General features: G+C 41.6%; 1 protein-coding gene across 1 annotated transcript; it reads right to left on the bottom strand.

The window, feature by feature from the left end:
• Positions 1–4,083: 4,083 nt before the first annotated feature.
• On the bottom strand, positions 4,084–7,485 carry LOC125532981 (cytochrome c-type biogenesis CcmH-like mitochondrial protein). Its single transcript, XM_048696808.1, is given in 5 exon segments — positions 4,084–5,048; positions 5,572–5,609; positions 5,612–5,702; positions 6,402–6,485; positions 7,363–7,485. Coding segments are annotated over 5 exon segments (522 nt in total). The 3' UTR covers positions 4,084–4,862.
• Between the last annotated feature and the right edge of the window lie 6,485 nt (positions 7,486–13,970).

Genomic DNA, 13,970 nt, shown 5'->3' with positions numbered 1-13,970 from the left:
TCCATCTTCCTCGCCATCGGTGCAAGCTAGGAAAGCTGCTGATTTGAATAACGTCTCTGTTGATCTACAGTCTTGTGCCTAACTCTAGAATTTAGTTTTATTGATGTTCAACGTTGGAAACTATTTTGAAGTTGCTGTTCGTGAGATGTACTCTTATCTATTGGACAACAGATAAGAGTGTATCACAAATAGAAACTTCAAAACAACACAAGATTAAACATCAATCCATCTAAATTGCAGAGTTAGGCACGAGACGGTAGGCCGGAAAGGAAAGGACTTGCTAGTGCCAAGAGAAAACATACTAAACCTGGATTAAAAACAAAATATACTTAGATTGATTCAACTAAACAAAGTCTGATGCCACATATATTTGTTAAAATCATGTTGATGAGACAAAAGGATATACCATTGTATAGATATCCTAAAATTTATTTCCTTATGTTGACGTCATCCAGATCCATCTATCTCCCCATCGGTCCAAGATGAGAAATCCATTGATGAATTTCAAGCCACGATGCGGCCAATCAAATGGACTCCACCATAACGATATGCACTCCACACGCCGGAAAAGTTGTGCATACAATTCATGGCATATGCTAGATAAGCCAGTTACTGATGTCGCCGGACGGGCGCCTCTCTTACGGCAAATGACAAGCTTGCCACCTATTGACGAAGAGAATGACAAACTCGCCAGAGAAGATGAAAGGTGACACTGTTCCGATGAGTGGAAGGTCGGAAGAAGAGGAAAAGGATGAGTGCGCCGCCAAAGGTTGAGAATGCGGCGTGGGGGTTGGGGGTTGAGTCGCGTTAGGGTTTTAGTGGGCATATATAACACTTTGGGTATTCATGTAGATGGTTTGATCGAGATGTAATGGCTAAAGATCCGACATCCCTTTAATCCATTTTGAGTGGCTGTGAATGGTTGGTGCATGTAGTTTTCTGTTATAAACCCTTATTTAATTGGGAATATAATTCTAATCCATTTTACCTTCACAATTGTCCCAGGGGTTGGCATTTAGCCATCACAACACTCACAAATCATACAACATAATATGTGAAATATATTTTGTTATAATTTTATAGCCACGTGTCGAGCTAGGAAAAAAGGCACAAAATTAGACAACTAATGGGGATAGGGGTGATGTACCCCGACCATTTTTTTGCGACCACAAGGAGCTATTCTCCAGCAGTTTGTACTTATTCACTGATGCATTAGTATCCATTGGTGCGAACATGCCGAAAGTTTTATTTAGGATATGTTTCGCCTCTAGGATTTTCAATCTACTCAAGGTTTCGACTGTGGCTTCTTCTTCGAGACGTGGTCTAGCTCGACCTTAGCACAATGACTTCCCGACCACAGGATACAATGTCAGCCTGGCTCCGGCAGCGAAGCGGCAACGGCAAGCACTATGATGACATGGTTGTAACTTCCTTATTTTGAGTGTCTTATATCATCGGAAGTCCTTCGATGTAAACCCGGTCTCTTATATTCCCAAAATGAAATTAGACGAGTAGTTCCACAACATCTATATCGTACATCAAACAATGCTTTTCTTCTCCACCCCCCCCCCCCTCTTTTCTTTTCTATTTTTTGCGGGGAATCATACAATGCTTGTCATGCATACGTAGTGTCACAACGGGAAATCAAGGCCATGCCATGGCCAAACTGAGAACGGCTTGGTGGGAATACAAAAATTGGTACACAAGATTGGCAAGACATCAAGTTCCTACAGAGACATACAACAAATGGGCTTATAAGACATTAATCCTGACCGTGCAACGAAAGCATACGCATAACCGGGGACACCACAGGGTGAGATTTACTCATTACTAGAAGGGCGGTGCGCGCTTTGCCGTGCCACTTATGTTCTTGGGGTTGTACATATTTTATTTTTATGCGGTCATTTTTTTAAGTTGTGAAAATTATTTACATGCTAGTTGGTTGGAGTGTGTTCTTTTTAGCAGAGATGCTACACCAACGAATAGACTTTACGGAATTATAGTTATGGATGGATGTGTCAATTTATGGTTGGAGATTAGGGGAAGATTAGCCCAACGATGAGAATCAGGGAAGTGATTGTTGGGATGATGTTTGATATGACCAATCCGTAGCGAATAATCCATGATTGTATCATTGTTTCTATTATTATGGTGTTTGGGTGGGTATTTTTGACCGTGTGTAGCGAATAATTTGTGATTGTATCATTATTTCTATTATTATGGTATTTCGGTGGGTAATTTTGACCATGTGATTGGAGGGCGTCTTTTAATTAGGACGTCGATAAGTGCCACACGTATGGGCGTTAGGGAGGCTGCCCACACATTTTGTGTGGTGTATAAGAGGAACATCCCACACACCCATGTGTGGGCAAAAAAAGTAATGCCCACACCTCTTTTTTTTCCTCCCGATCCCTCTCCCACGCGTGCGTGTGGGCGAAATAGATAACGCCCACACGCCCCGTATGTCAGGCCTCGTACCTCGTGGTCCCGCATGCCCGCATGACAGTCACCGCGCATCCCGCAGTTGCCATGATCCAGACCCTCGTCCATGTTCGTTTAACTGCAGTTGCCATGTCGCTGAACTTCGGTTGCCATGTCGGACAACTACAGTTGCCATGGTTGCTCAACTGCAGTTGCCATGTATGGTTTGGTCTACTGCAGTTGCCATGATTTTCAAAACTTTGGGAGTTGTCACCCACTAAACACTAGGCAGTTGCCATGTAGCACTACAAGAAGGCATGGCAAAAAAACATGTTCGGGTAAAAGAGAGAGTTGCCATGTGCTCACAAGCACGCTAGGGCAGTTGCCATGTAAAAAAAAGAGTTGCCATCTACTTACGTGTACGCTACGGCAGTTGCCATGTACCATGCAAAAACACATGGCAACTCGGGTAAAAAGAGTTGCCATCTGCTTACAAGCAAAGTTAGGGTAGTTGCCATATACCTGCACAAACACATGGCAACTGCCAGCTTTGGGTGTGGGCTAGGAGACGGGCGTGTGGGTGAAGTGATAAACACCCACACACCAGCCCCCTCTGCGTGCGTGAAACTAGTGTGTGGGCGAATTGCTAAACACCCACACACCAGCCCCTCGTGTGGTAAAAAAGGACGTGTGGGCGACTGGATGAATGCCCACACACCAGCTTAGTCCTACGTGGCACACAAAAACTGCTAGGACGTGCCAAGATCCGTGCAGAATTGGTTGGACGAGGATCCATACGTGTGGGCGAGTTGCCAGACGCCCATACATGTGGGCGTTAACATTTTTATTTAATTAATACAAATACATGAGAAAGTTACCTATGTTGTTGGATGCGTGTGTTATGTTGGTGCTAAATGTGTCATATGTGGCACTTCCTTTGTCAAGAAGGCGCACACAATCCAAGCACTTACCGAGGGACCCATTCATCGAGAGATCCGACTATGAAGCCCAATCAATCGTGTATCCAATCCAAATTGAATATCTCAATTGAATCATAAAAAATAGTGAGCTTACTGGAATTAGAGATTTCATTGACACAATCAAGGATTGATCGACTCAAAATCAAGGCATTAAAATTTTATACCTCAATCGAATGGAAGAGCTCCAAAATTATGTAGCATAGTGTATTAAAAAATTGAATGAGAGAGATCCTGGTGAAATTGTTGACCCGGTTAAAATCAGATGACATATTCCAATTGAAGACCTCAATTAAATGTGGGTTGTACCATAGTGTATTAAAAAAATTGAATGACAGAGCTTCTTGTGAAATTCTTGATTCGGAGAAAATAGGGTGACTCAATTCCAACTGGAGACGACAATTGATTGTGGCCTCATTGAAACTAGGGAGCTTAGTGTTATAGAGGATTATTCCTAACTGTCTTCACATTTTAACCCTGAACTTGCTTCTCAAGATGAGAGAGAGACAACTCTTTTCACTAAACCCTGTCTCACACGTCCAAATTCTTCTCTGGTTGCCCTGCTACAGAACACCACAAAATCAATCCATTACATATTCATTCAAACAATGCTCATGGGACTAAAAAAAGATACAGTACTGAATTCTTATCATGGGAATTTGCGGATAAGGTGTATACCATCGCATCTGCCTTTGCTGTTGTGCCTGGTGGTGCAGGTCCTCTCCCTGAATCCCTCGACAAGTTCCTCCCTCGGAGCGGCCCTACACGGCTACACCGTCCCCAAGCTCCACTGTCTTGGCACCAAGAAGCGCAGCGGCAACCGATCCTCATCTGCGGAAGAGCTCGAGGGTGTGGTGGGACTGCTTGGGGCGGCTGACGGCATTAGGCTAGGGTCAGCAGCACTGGCGGCGCGAGAGCATCAGGACAGCCAGGAAGGGTCGGCGTCGGCACACATGGGCTCTGGCGTGGCAGAGAGGCAAGGCAGGAGTGCAGGCGGTTGGGGGAACTGTCCTTGGCGTCAACTACCTGAAAAATACAGAGGATCGTCTACCCATCCACAAATATAGAGGACGACAGGCTTGTTTTAGAAGCTCGTCTGAAAATTTTAGGGACACATAACCATAGAGAGGATTTGTTAGAGTGGATGTCAGAGGAAATAAGAAATCGTACGAGTAGCTTATTTTGGGGACAAAGTTCTGCTACATGAGGATCAATAGCGGCGATACATGTTTGTCAGTTCAACAGCACCTGGGAAGTAAGCAACTACCCCTACACTTCAACAGCAGGCTATTCTTTAAACTTCCAATGCCCCGCAACCTGCATGCGAATTGCAGGATCTGCGAAAGGCCTCCCAAGGATGTGAGATGTAGACCAAAATCATGCGCCAAATTCAGCCATCCTGATCATCCATATAATGCTAACACTGCAAATTAGTACTATATGTTGCATCTGAGGACATGAACATCACTTGATAGGCCACCACCATCTCCTAGTTAGTGGAGGCGGCGTAAGGATGTCAATCATCGTCTCCTTCTCCCTTGGAGTCAGGGGAACCCCTCGGACAAGGTTCAGAGCCATAATGTGAACGTTAGTCCTTTGCCTATGCTTTTGGTAAGCCCAGATACCAGCTGCAACCCCACCCACAATAACCTGCACAATTTACCGTGTCAGGTTTTGAACTACCTACCCTAGAAACCCAGTTGTACATGAAATATTTAAATTCAGGGAATTAGATACTTAAATATTTTGAAGTGTTCGATTGCAGCATTTTCTGCTGCAGATTTTTATTTTATTTTACTACGCACGAATAAATGTAGTTCAAATAAGCATCACTGTCTGACTGTCTATACAGAAGTTGAGATACAACAAGGGATCAGCTAGAAACCTGGAATCCTCAGTTATTGATTAGCTTCTTTAGAAATTCAGATATTTTTACATCCATAGGTGCAAATTCACTCAATAACTATGAAAGAGAATCATCAGCATTTGTGTTAATGCTGCCTATTACTTATGAACAACATCTTGACGCAAAAGTTCGTGACAATAGATGGGTTCACCAGGGCACACCAATGCATGCATGAAACAAACAAATAATGTGCTAAGAAGTGCAAGTAATATTACTTCTAGTACAATAAAAGTATGAATAGCATGTTAAATTTGCAATTAGGCTCACCGACGATAACCATATAGCGGCAGTTTGAATATCAAATTAGGGGCATATAGAACCGTTTCGCCAAAGTCGTCTTCTAATTTTTCGTATATCTCCTTATCACTCTTGCCAGATTTTATTTCATCGCGAATTAGCTGCACAAAAATTACACATATGTGATTACCTGAGCCATGAAGCTTCCATGACATACTGCGTGTCTGGCAATAAAATTTCAATCTTTAAAGCATATAGAACTAGGGCATTTATTTATGTCAAGAATTCAAGATTAAATATTGCATGTATACATAGTGCATGGTGCAAATAAATTGCTTGTGCACCAGACAACAGTGTTCCTGTGCACCAATAGGTAATGGAAATTTAAGATAGCTGAAAAGGCATACCAGGGCAAAAATATTATCAAAGTCTTAGAAACAATCAAGTCAAAAACACATAAATATATAATCCAAGAACCAAGCCAACTGTGGCATTTGCAAGATCATCTTTGTCATTACAAACAATAAGTATAGACAGATAGAGTTCTTTCAGATAAATATATATAATAGCAAACATCATTCAAGTTTCTCAACGTTATTTTGCAGTAAACCATTGGGCGCCTGTGAACATCTTTGAGTAACGAGATACAAGTAGCTAGTTCATTTCTAAGCAAATGGTTAATTCAAACACAGTTAGGTTTGGCTGAGATCAAGAGATAAGTAAAGCAAAGGTTGGATGCTGTGGAAGCATGAAAAAATATAAAGGTATAAAAAAATCTCTGCTACTAAAAGCTTGACAACTAACTGGATGGAGAAGGTCAAGCAACTGATCATCACGAGATATATAGAACGGAAAAGTACCCTTCTAAGGAGAACTGCAACATCTGCTTGTGAATCTTCAATGGACTGGCTTCCACACTCAGTGCACCGGATGCAATAATAAAGCTACTGTTATTCCCAAATCAACAAAATTAGAAATCAAAATAGTAACCTGTAGGCATGAATTGCTATCTCCTCATTTTTATCTTAAAAGAACTGTGGACGAACAATTCGTGTGTAGCAAACAGATTCCATATGAATCGACCATATGGATGGAATAATCAATTCTAACTGCAACCAAGGAGCTCCAGACTGACTTGTAGGCATGAACTGCAACCTACATGTTTTTATGTTCAATTAAATCGTTGCTGATAATAAACAAACAGTTGAGTAACCATACTATTGGCTTGAACTAACACTAACAAAATGCTAACTTATAAGTTGTGCACAAATTGACCACCTAACTTTGGTTTGCTTTTTGGTCCTCTGCAAACTTTCATGTGCATGCCGTGCAGTGAAACTACAGCTCATAGAGGCATATCATGTGCGCTTCCATAGCAAAAGGACAACAAAAAACTAGCAGTATTTTTGGCTCCCTGGATGGAACATTGGAAAACAGTAAACAAATGTGAGTGCTGGAAAAAAAATCATACTTTGGTGTTGGTTTTAATCACTTTGTAAAGCCACGAAATCGCTTCTAAACTACCGATGTGGGACTAAAATATTTGCAGTGCCGCGGTAGCACAGTCGTGCACTTACCGCAGTGACCGTCGGCCGGTGCTCCCTCCACTTCCGCTGGCCGGAGTCGCCGCGAGAGAATACTGGAGTTCAACCCCCTCTCCGATGCGTGCGCCTCCCTCCTCGACTCAGGTGGCCGGCGATGCTCCCGTCTCCGCACCAAGACAAACTGGTCCCCCGTCGGCCAATCCGCGGTGGCCCAACGGAGGGAAACCCCAGTTCTCTATTTTTTTGACGAAAAAAAAACGGATTTCTAGAGAAGAACCTTCTGGCGGTGAGGAATGCTGGCTGGACGCCGGCGGCGTGGCTCCGATCCGGGGGTCGGGACCCGCGGGAAGGGGGAGGAGACGAGGACGAGGAGCTCTGCAGGTGGACATGGGCTGCCCATGCCCGCACCCGCGACCAAGCCCACAAAAATTGCCCTCGTGGACACCCCCCCGCGTGTAGCATCAAAAAAATGCGGGACTTGCCCGTGATGGGTACGCACAGTAGGGATCTGGTTTGGCGACGCTAACGTCACGCTAATATCCTTTTTTCCTTTCCCCTTTATTTTTATTTTTAATCTAAATGAATATATTTTAAAAATATAAATTTCCTTATATTTTTGAAAACCTCAAAATTATAAAAATGTTATCATAGTATAAAAGATCTGTTAACGCAAATGTTGTTAGCTTTTCCAAAAATGTTCACGACAATATAAAAATGTTCCTGCATTTCAAAAAAAAAAATGTGAAATTTCAGTAAAAATTTGTATACGACGTCAAAAGAGATTATTTGCATAATATAAAAATTATCATAAAACAAAAAAATGTATGTAACATTTTAATGGAATATTCTCGTGTTTCAAAAAAACATTCATTGTATTTAAAAATTTATTATAGAAATGTAAAATATGTTCATGTAGGTTAAAAATGCTTATTGTCATTTAAAAATATATGTGATATTTTTGAAAACTGTCACAACTAAAAAACATGAAATTAAAAAAATGTTTATGCAGTGTTAAACATGTTCGCATGGTTTTAAAAAATTGTTTCTTGCCATAAAAAATGTACCAATGCATATTTTGAAAAATTTCACTCCCTCTATTAACTATTATAAGAGCATTTAGATTACTAAAGTAGTGATCTAAACGCTCTTATATTAGTTTACGGAGGGAGTACCTTGTATCCAAAAAAGTGTTCAAAAAAGGGATTGAAAGAAAATGGTAATCACGTATTTGAAAATTGTTAAATATGTATAATATTTTCACAAGTATACAAAAAAATGCACATTGTGTATGAGCAGGAATGGACATCAAAACATGTATTTGCTAAAGAAACGTTAATCATGTATGTGAAAAATGCAAAACGTGTATAAAAAGTGTTTTGGGGGTATGGAAAAAATGTACAATGTGTATGAAAAAAGAATAGGCATCAAAACAACTATTTCAAGAAATTGCTAATCATGTATTTGAAAAATGCTAAATGTGTATAACAATAATGGTTCAGATGTATACAAAAAATGTATAGTGTGCATGAAAAAAAGTGGACATTAAAACATGTATTTGAAAAAAGTTAACATGTATAAAAATATGCTCCAGATGTATACAGAAAAGCACATTGTGTGTGATAATAAATAGACATGTTGTGAAAAAAAAGAAAAAAACAGTAAAAAAAGTAACAAAGAAAACTGAATAAAAACAAGGAAAATGAAAGGAAAACAACTTTAAAAACCAATGAAAATTTAAATAAGACAGCTGCAAAACAAAAGAAATGGTGAAAACCAGAGAAAACAGTGGAAAGAAATGAAAACCAAAAAAGCCAAAAAACCATTACAAAATAGCAAAACTAGTGAAAACCGAGATAGAAAGGAAACCGGTGAAAAAACAGAACACCAAGAAAAACAGTGAAGAAATAAAAGAAAGCTGAAAAAACAAAAGGAAAAAAGAAAGAAAAGGAACCATGGAGAAAACTGGGCCAAAATCAGAATAACGACCGAAGAAACCGCTCGTGAGCGAGCTTCTTCCATCGAAAACGTAGCAAACAGAAAAATCAGACTAAATGGGGCATCCGAGTATCCTAGTATCATCTCGTGGGAGAATAACCTGCAGCGAATGGATGCTACTCTCGCTATAGGCGAGATATAGTTCTCCTGTTCCCACATAACCCACTTATACGGGCACAACCTTCGGCCATGAAGAAAGGCATGGCGGTGGTGGCCATGGCTCGTTCATGGTCGAAGGTTGTGCCCATATCTCCCGACACACATCAGTCGGTCGTTCGCATGCCTTCCACGCGTGATGGCCATGGCTCCTTCATGGTCGAGGATGGCATTCATAGCACTTGCATAGCGGTCGGTTACCCGTCTGCAACGATTTCTGGCAACAATACCTTGCTCCTCCCATTTCTGCCTATGCTTGATTCCTGCTTGTATGTTCCATCGTTTCTTGCTCAAGTTTTGAGTCCAGATTTGTTTCTCCTAGAAAATATTGATCCTCTTCGGTCATGAATGAGGTCCGAACTGACTTCTCGGTGCAAAAAACAATTGGTTTTGCATTTATCGATTAACTGATCATGCATCTCATATATGAAGGAACCAAAATTATTTATTACTTGAAGAATCAAACCGGTCAGTTCGGTTAGACCGAACGCCCAATCCAACCGAAATTCTATGCAATGACCATAAAAATCCCATGCGATGACCAAAGGGACCAACCGAGATGATGACCAAGTCAAAATCATGGGGCAAAATCTCAAATTGTACACCTTGATTGGTTGTGGCAGCTTCAACCTATAGGGAGCTTAGTGAATTAAAGGAATTGTTGGCTGTCATCGTCATCAAATCTTATTGCTTCGTTGTGATCAGTGTAATCCACTACTCTATTTCCAAACTGGCTCTCTAAGGGGTTATCAGATCATATTTTGTTATATTGAGCCATTGCTTTTAAGTAGGTCAAACCACCAGGTATAGCTCCTGATATTCAATTATTTTCAAGGTCCAAGAACTAGAGATTTACTTGTTATGTTAGCTCAAGTGGAATATAACCAGAGAACATATTATGACGTAAGAGCATCTCCAACCGTTCCTATACAAAACACTCTGTAAAAGTGGTTTTTTATTGGAGCACATTTTTTAGGCCAACTCCTTGTCAAATGTTTTTTATGAATGCTGAAACTGCTGGAAATGCTCTAAGAGCATCTATAGTTGGCATCTCAAACACCCTCTATACGCCAGTGACGGCTCGGAAAATCTTGACCCAGCCGTACCCCTCATACTGGCCCTATACGTCCAGCGTGACCATGAAGGAAATATGCCCTAGAGGCAATAACAAAGTTATTATTTATATTTCCTTATATCATGACAAATGTTTATTATTCATGCTATAATTGTATTAACCGGAAACTTAGTACATGTGTGAATACATAGACAAACAGAGTGCCACTAGTATGCCTCTACTTGACTAGCTCGTTAATCAAAGATGGTTAAGTTTCCTAGCCATAGACATGAGTTGTCATTTGATAAACAGGATCACATCATTAGAGAATGATGTGATTGACTTGACCCATCCGTTAGCTTAGAACTATGATCGTTTAGTTTATTGCTATTGCTTTCTTCATAACTTATACATGTTCCTATGACTATGAGATTACGCAACTCCCGAATATCGGAGGAACACTTAGTGTGCTACGTACCAAATGTCACAACGTAACTAGGTGATTATAAAGATGCTCTACAGGTGTCTCCGATGGTGTTTCTTGAGTTGGCATAGATCGAGATTAGGATTTTTCACTCCGATTGCCGGAGAGGTATCTCTGGACCCTCTCGATAATGCACATCACTATATGCCTTGCAAGCATTGTGACTAATAAGTTAGTTGCGGGATGCTGCATTACGGAACGAGTAAAGAGACTTGCCGGTAACGAGATTGAACTAGGTATGATGATACCGACGATCGAATCTCGGGCAAGTAACATACCGATGACAAAGGGAACAACGTATGTTGTTATGCGGTTTGATCGATAAAGATCTTTGTAGAATATGTAGGAACCAATATGAGCATCCAGGTTCCGCTATTGGTTATTCACCGGATATGAGTCTCGGTCATGTCTACATAGTTCTCGAACCCGTAGGGTCCGCACGCTTAACGTTCGATGACGATCGGCATTATGAGTTTATGTGATTTGATGTACCAAAGGTTTTTCAGAGTCCCGAATGTGATCACAGACATGATGAGGAGTCTCGAAATGGTCGAGACATAAAGATTGATATATTGGATGACTATATTCGGACACGGGAATAGTTCTGAGGGTCAACGAATATATATCGGAGTGTCGGAAGGGTTATCAGAACCATCAGAGAAGTAATGGGCCTTATTGGGCCTAGGGGAGAGAGAGGGGGGCATCCAAGGGCTAGCTGCACACCCCCCATGGGCCTAGTCTGATTTGGACAAGGGGGAGGGGCGGCGCCCCCTCCTTCCTTCTCTTTCCCCTCTCCTTCCTTCTTCTCCTAGTAGTACTAGGAAAGGGGGGATCCAACTCCTACTTGGAGTAGGATTGCCCCCCTTGGGCGCGCTCTATGAGGGCCGGCCAACTTCCCCCCTTGCTCCTTTATATACGGGGGCAGGGGGCACCCTAGAACACAGAAGTTGACAAATTTTTTAGCCGTGTGCGGTGCCCTCCTCCACAGAAACACACCTCGGTCATATTTGTCGTAGTGCTTAGGCGAAGCCCTACGTCGGTAACTTCATCATCACCATCAACACGCCGTCGTGCTGACGAAACTCTCCCTTGGCCTCAGCTGGATCTAGAGTTCGAGGGACGTCACCAAGCTAAATGTGTGCAGATCGCGGAGGTGCCGTGCGTTCGGTACTTGATCGGTTGAATCGCAAAGACGTTCGACTACATCAACCGCGTTGCTCAACGCTTCCGCTTTTGGTCTATGAGGGTACGTGGACACACTCTCCCTTCTCGTTGCTATGCATCCCTAGATAGATCTTGCGTGATCGTAGGAAAATTTTGAAAGGCTACGTTCCCCAACAGTGGCATCCGAGCCAGGTCTATGCGTAGATGTTATATGCACGAGTAGAACACAAATGAGTTGTGGCATGGGTATATACATATTGATTGCCGTCACTAGTTGTTTCTTGATTCGGCGGTATTGTTGGATGAAGGGGCCCGGACCGACATTACGTGACCGCGTTCATGAGACTGGTTCTACCGACGTGCTTTGCACACAGGTGGCTGGCGGGTGTCAGTTTCTCCAAGTTTCGTTGAACCGGATTCAATGAACAGGGTTCTTTCTGAAGATCAAAAAACAATCACTATACCGCGTTGTGGTTTTTGATGCGTAGGTAAGAACGGTTCTTGCTAAGCCCGTAGCAGCCACGTAAAACTTGCAACAACAAAGTAGAGGATGTCTAACTTGTTTTTGCAGGGCATGTTGTGATGTGATATGGTCAAGACGTGATTATATAAATTATTGTATGAGATGATCATGTGTTGTAACACAGTTATCGACAACTGGTAGGAGCCATATGGTTATCGCTTTATTGTATGAAATGCAATCGCCATGTAATTGCTTTACTTTATCACTAAGCAGTAGCGATAGTCATAGAAGCAATAGTTGGCGAGACGACAACCATGCTACGATGGAGATCTAGGTGTCAAGCCAGTGATGATGGTGATCATGACGATGCTTTGGAGATGGAGATCAAAGGCACAAGATGATGATGGCCATATCATATCACTTATATTGATTGCATGTGATGTTTATCCTTTATGCATCTTATTTTTCGTAGTATGGTGGTAGCATTATAAGATGATCTCTCACTAAATTTCAAGGTATAAGTGTTCTCCCTGAGTATGCACCGTTGCTACAGTTCGTCGTGCCGAGACTGAAGGAAATATGCCCTAGAGGCAATAATAAAGTTGCTATTTATATTTCCTTATATCATGATGAATGTTTATTATTCATGCTAGAATTGTATTAACCGGAAACTTAGTACATGTGTGAATACATAGACAAAATAGAGTGTCCCTAGTATGCCTCTACTTGACTAGCTCGTTAATCAAAGATGGTTAAGTTTCCCGACCATAGACATGTGTTGTCATTTGGTGAATGGGATCACATCATTAGAGAATGATGTGATGGACAAGACCCATCCATTAGCTTAGCATAAATGATCGTTTATTTTTATTGCTACTGCTTTCATCATGACTTATCCATCTTCCTTTGACTATCAGATTATGCAACTCCCGAATACCGAAGGAACACCTAGTGTGCTATAAAATGTCACAATGTAATTGGGTGATTATAAAGATGCTCTACAGGTGTCTCCGATGGTGTTTGTTGAGTTGGCATAGATCGAGATTAGGATTTGTCACTCCGATTGTTGGAGAGGTATCTCTGGGCCCTCTCGGTAATGCTCATCACTATAAGCCTTGCAAGCAATGTGACTAAAGAGTTAGTTACGGTATGATGCATTACGGAATGAGTAAAGCGACTTGACGGTAATGAGATTGAACTAGGTATGAGGATACCAACGATTGAATCTCGGGCAAGTAACATACCGATGACAAAGGGAACAACGTATGTTGTTATGAGGTTTGACCGATAAAGATCTTCACAGAATATGTAGGAGCCAATATGAGCATCCAGGTTCCGCTATTGGTTATTGACCGGAGATGTGTATCGGTCATGTCTACATAGTTCTCGAACCCGTAGGGTCCGCACGCTTAATGTTCGATGACAATCGGTATTATGAGTTTATGTGTTTTGATGTACCAAAGGTAGTTCGGAGTCCCGGATGTGATCACGGACATGACGAGGAGTCTCGAAATGGTTGAGACATAAAGATTGATATATTGGACGATGTTATTCGGACACCTGATGAGT

This window comes from Triticum urartu, chromosome 1 (genome assembly GCF_003073215.2).
Source record: "Triticum urartu cultivar G1812 chromosome 1, Tu2.1, whole genome shotgun sequence".
NCBI classification, from domain to species: domain Eukaryota; kingdom Viridiplantae; phylum Streptophyta; class Magnoliopsida; order Poales; family Poaceae; genus Triticum; species Triticum urartu.
Note: the sequence above shows the minus strand (reverse complement) of the source record. Positions and strands in the feature narration are given on the sequence as shown.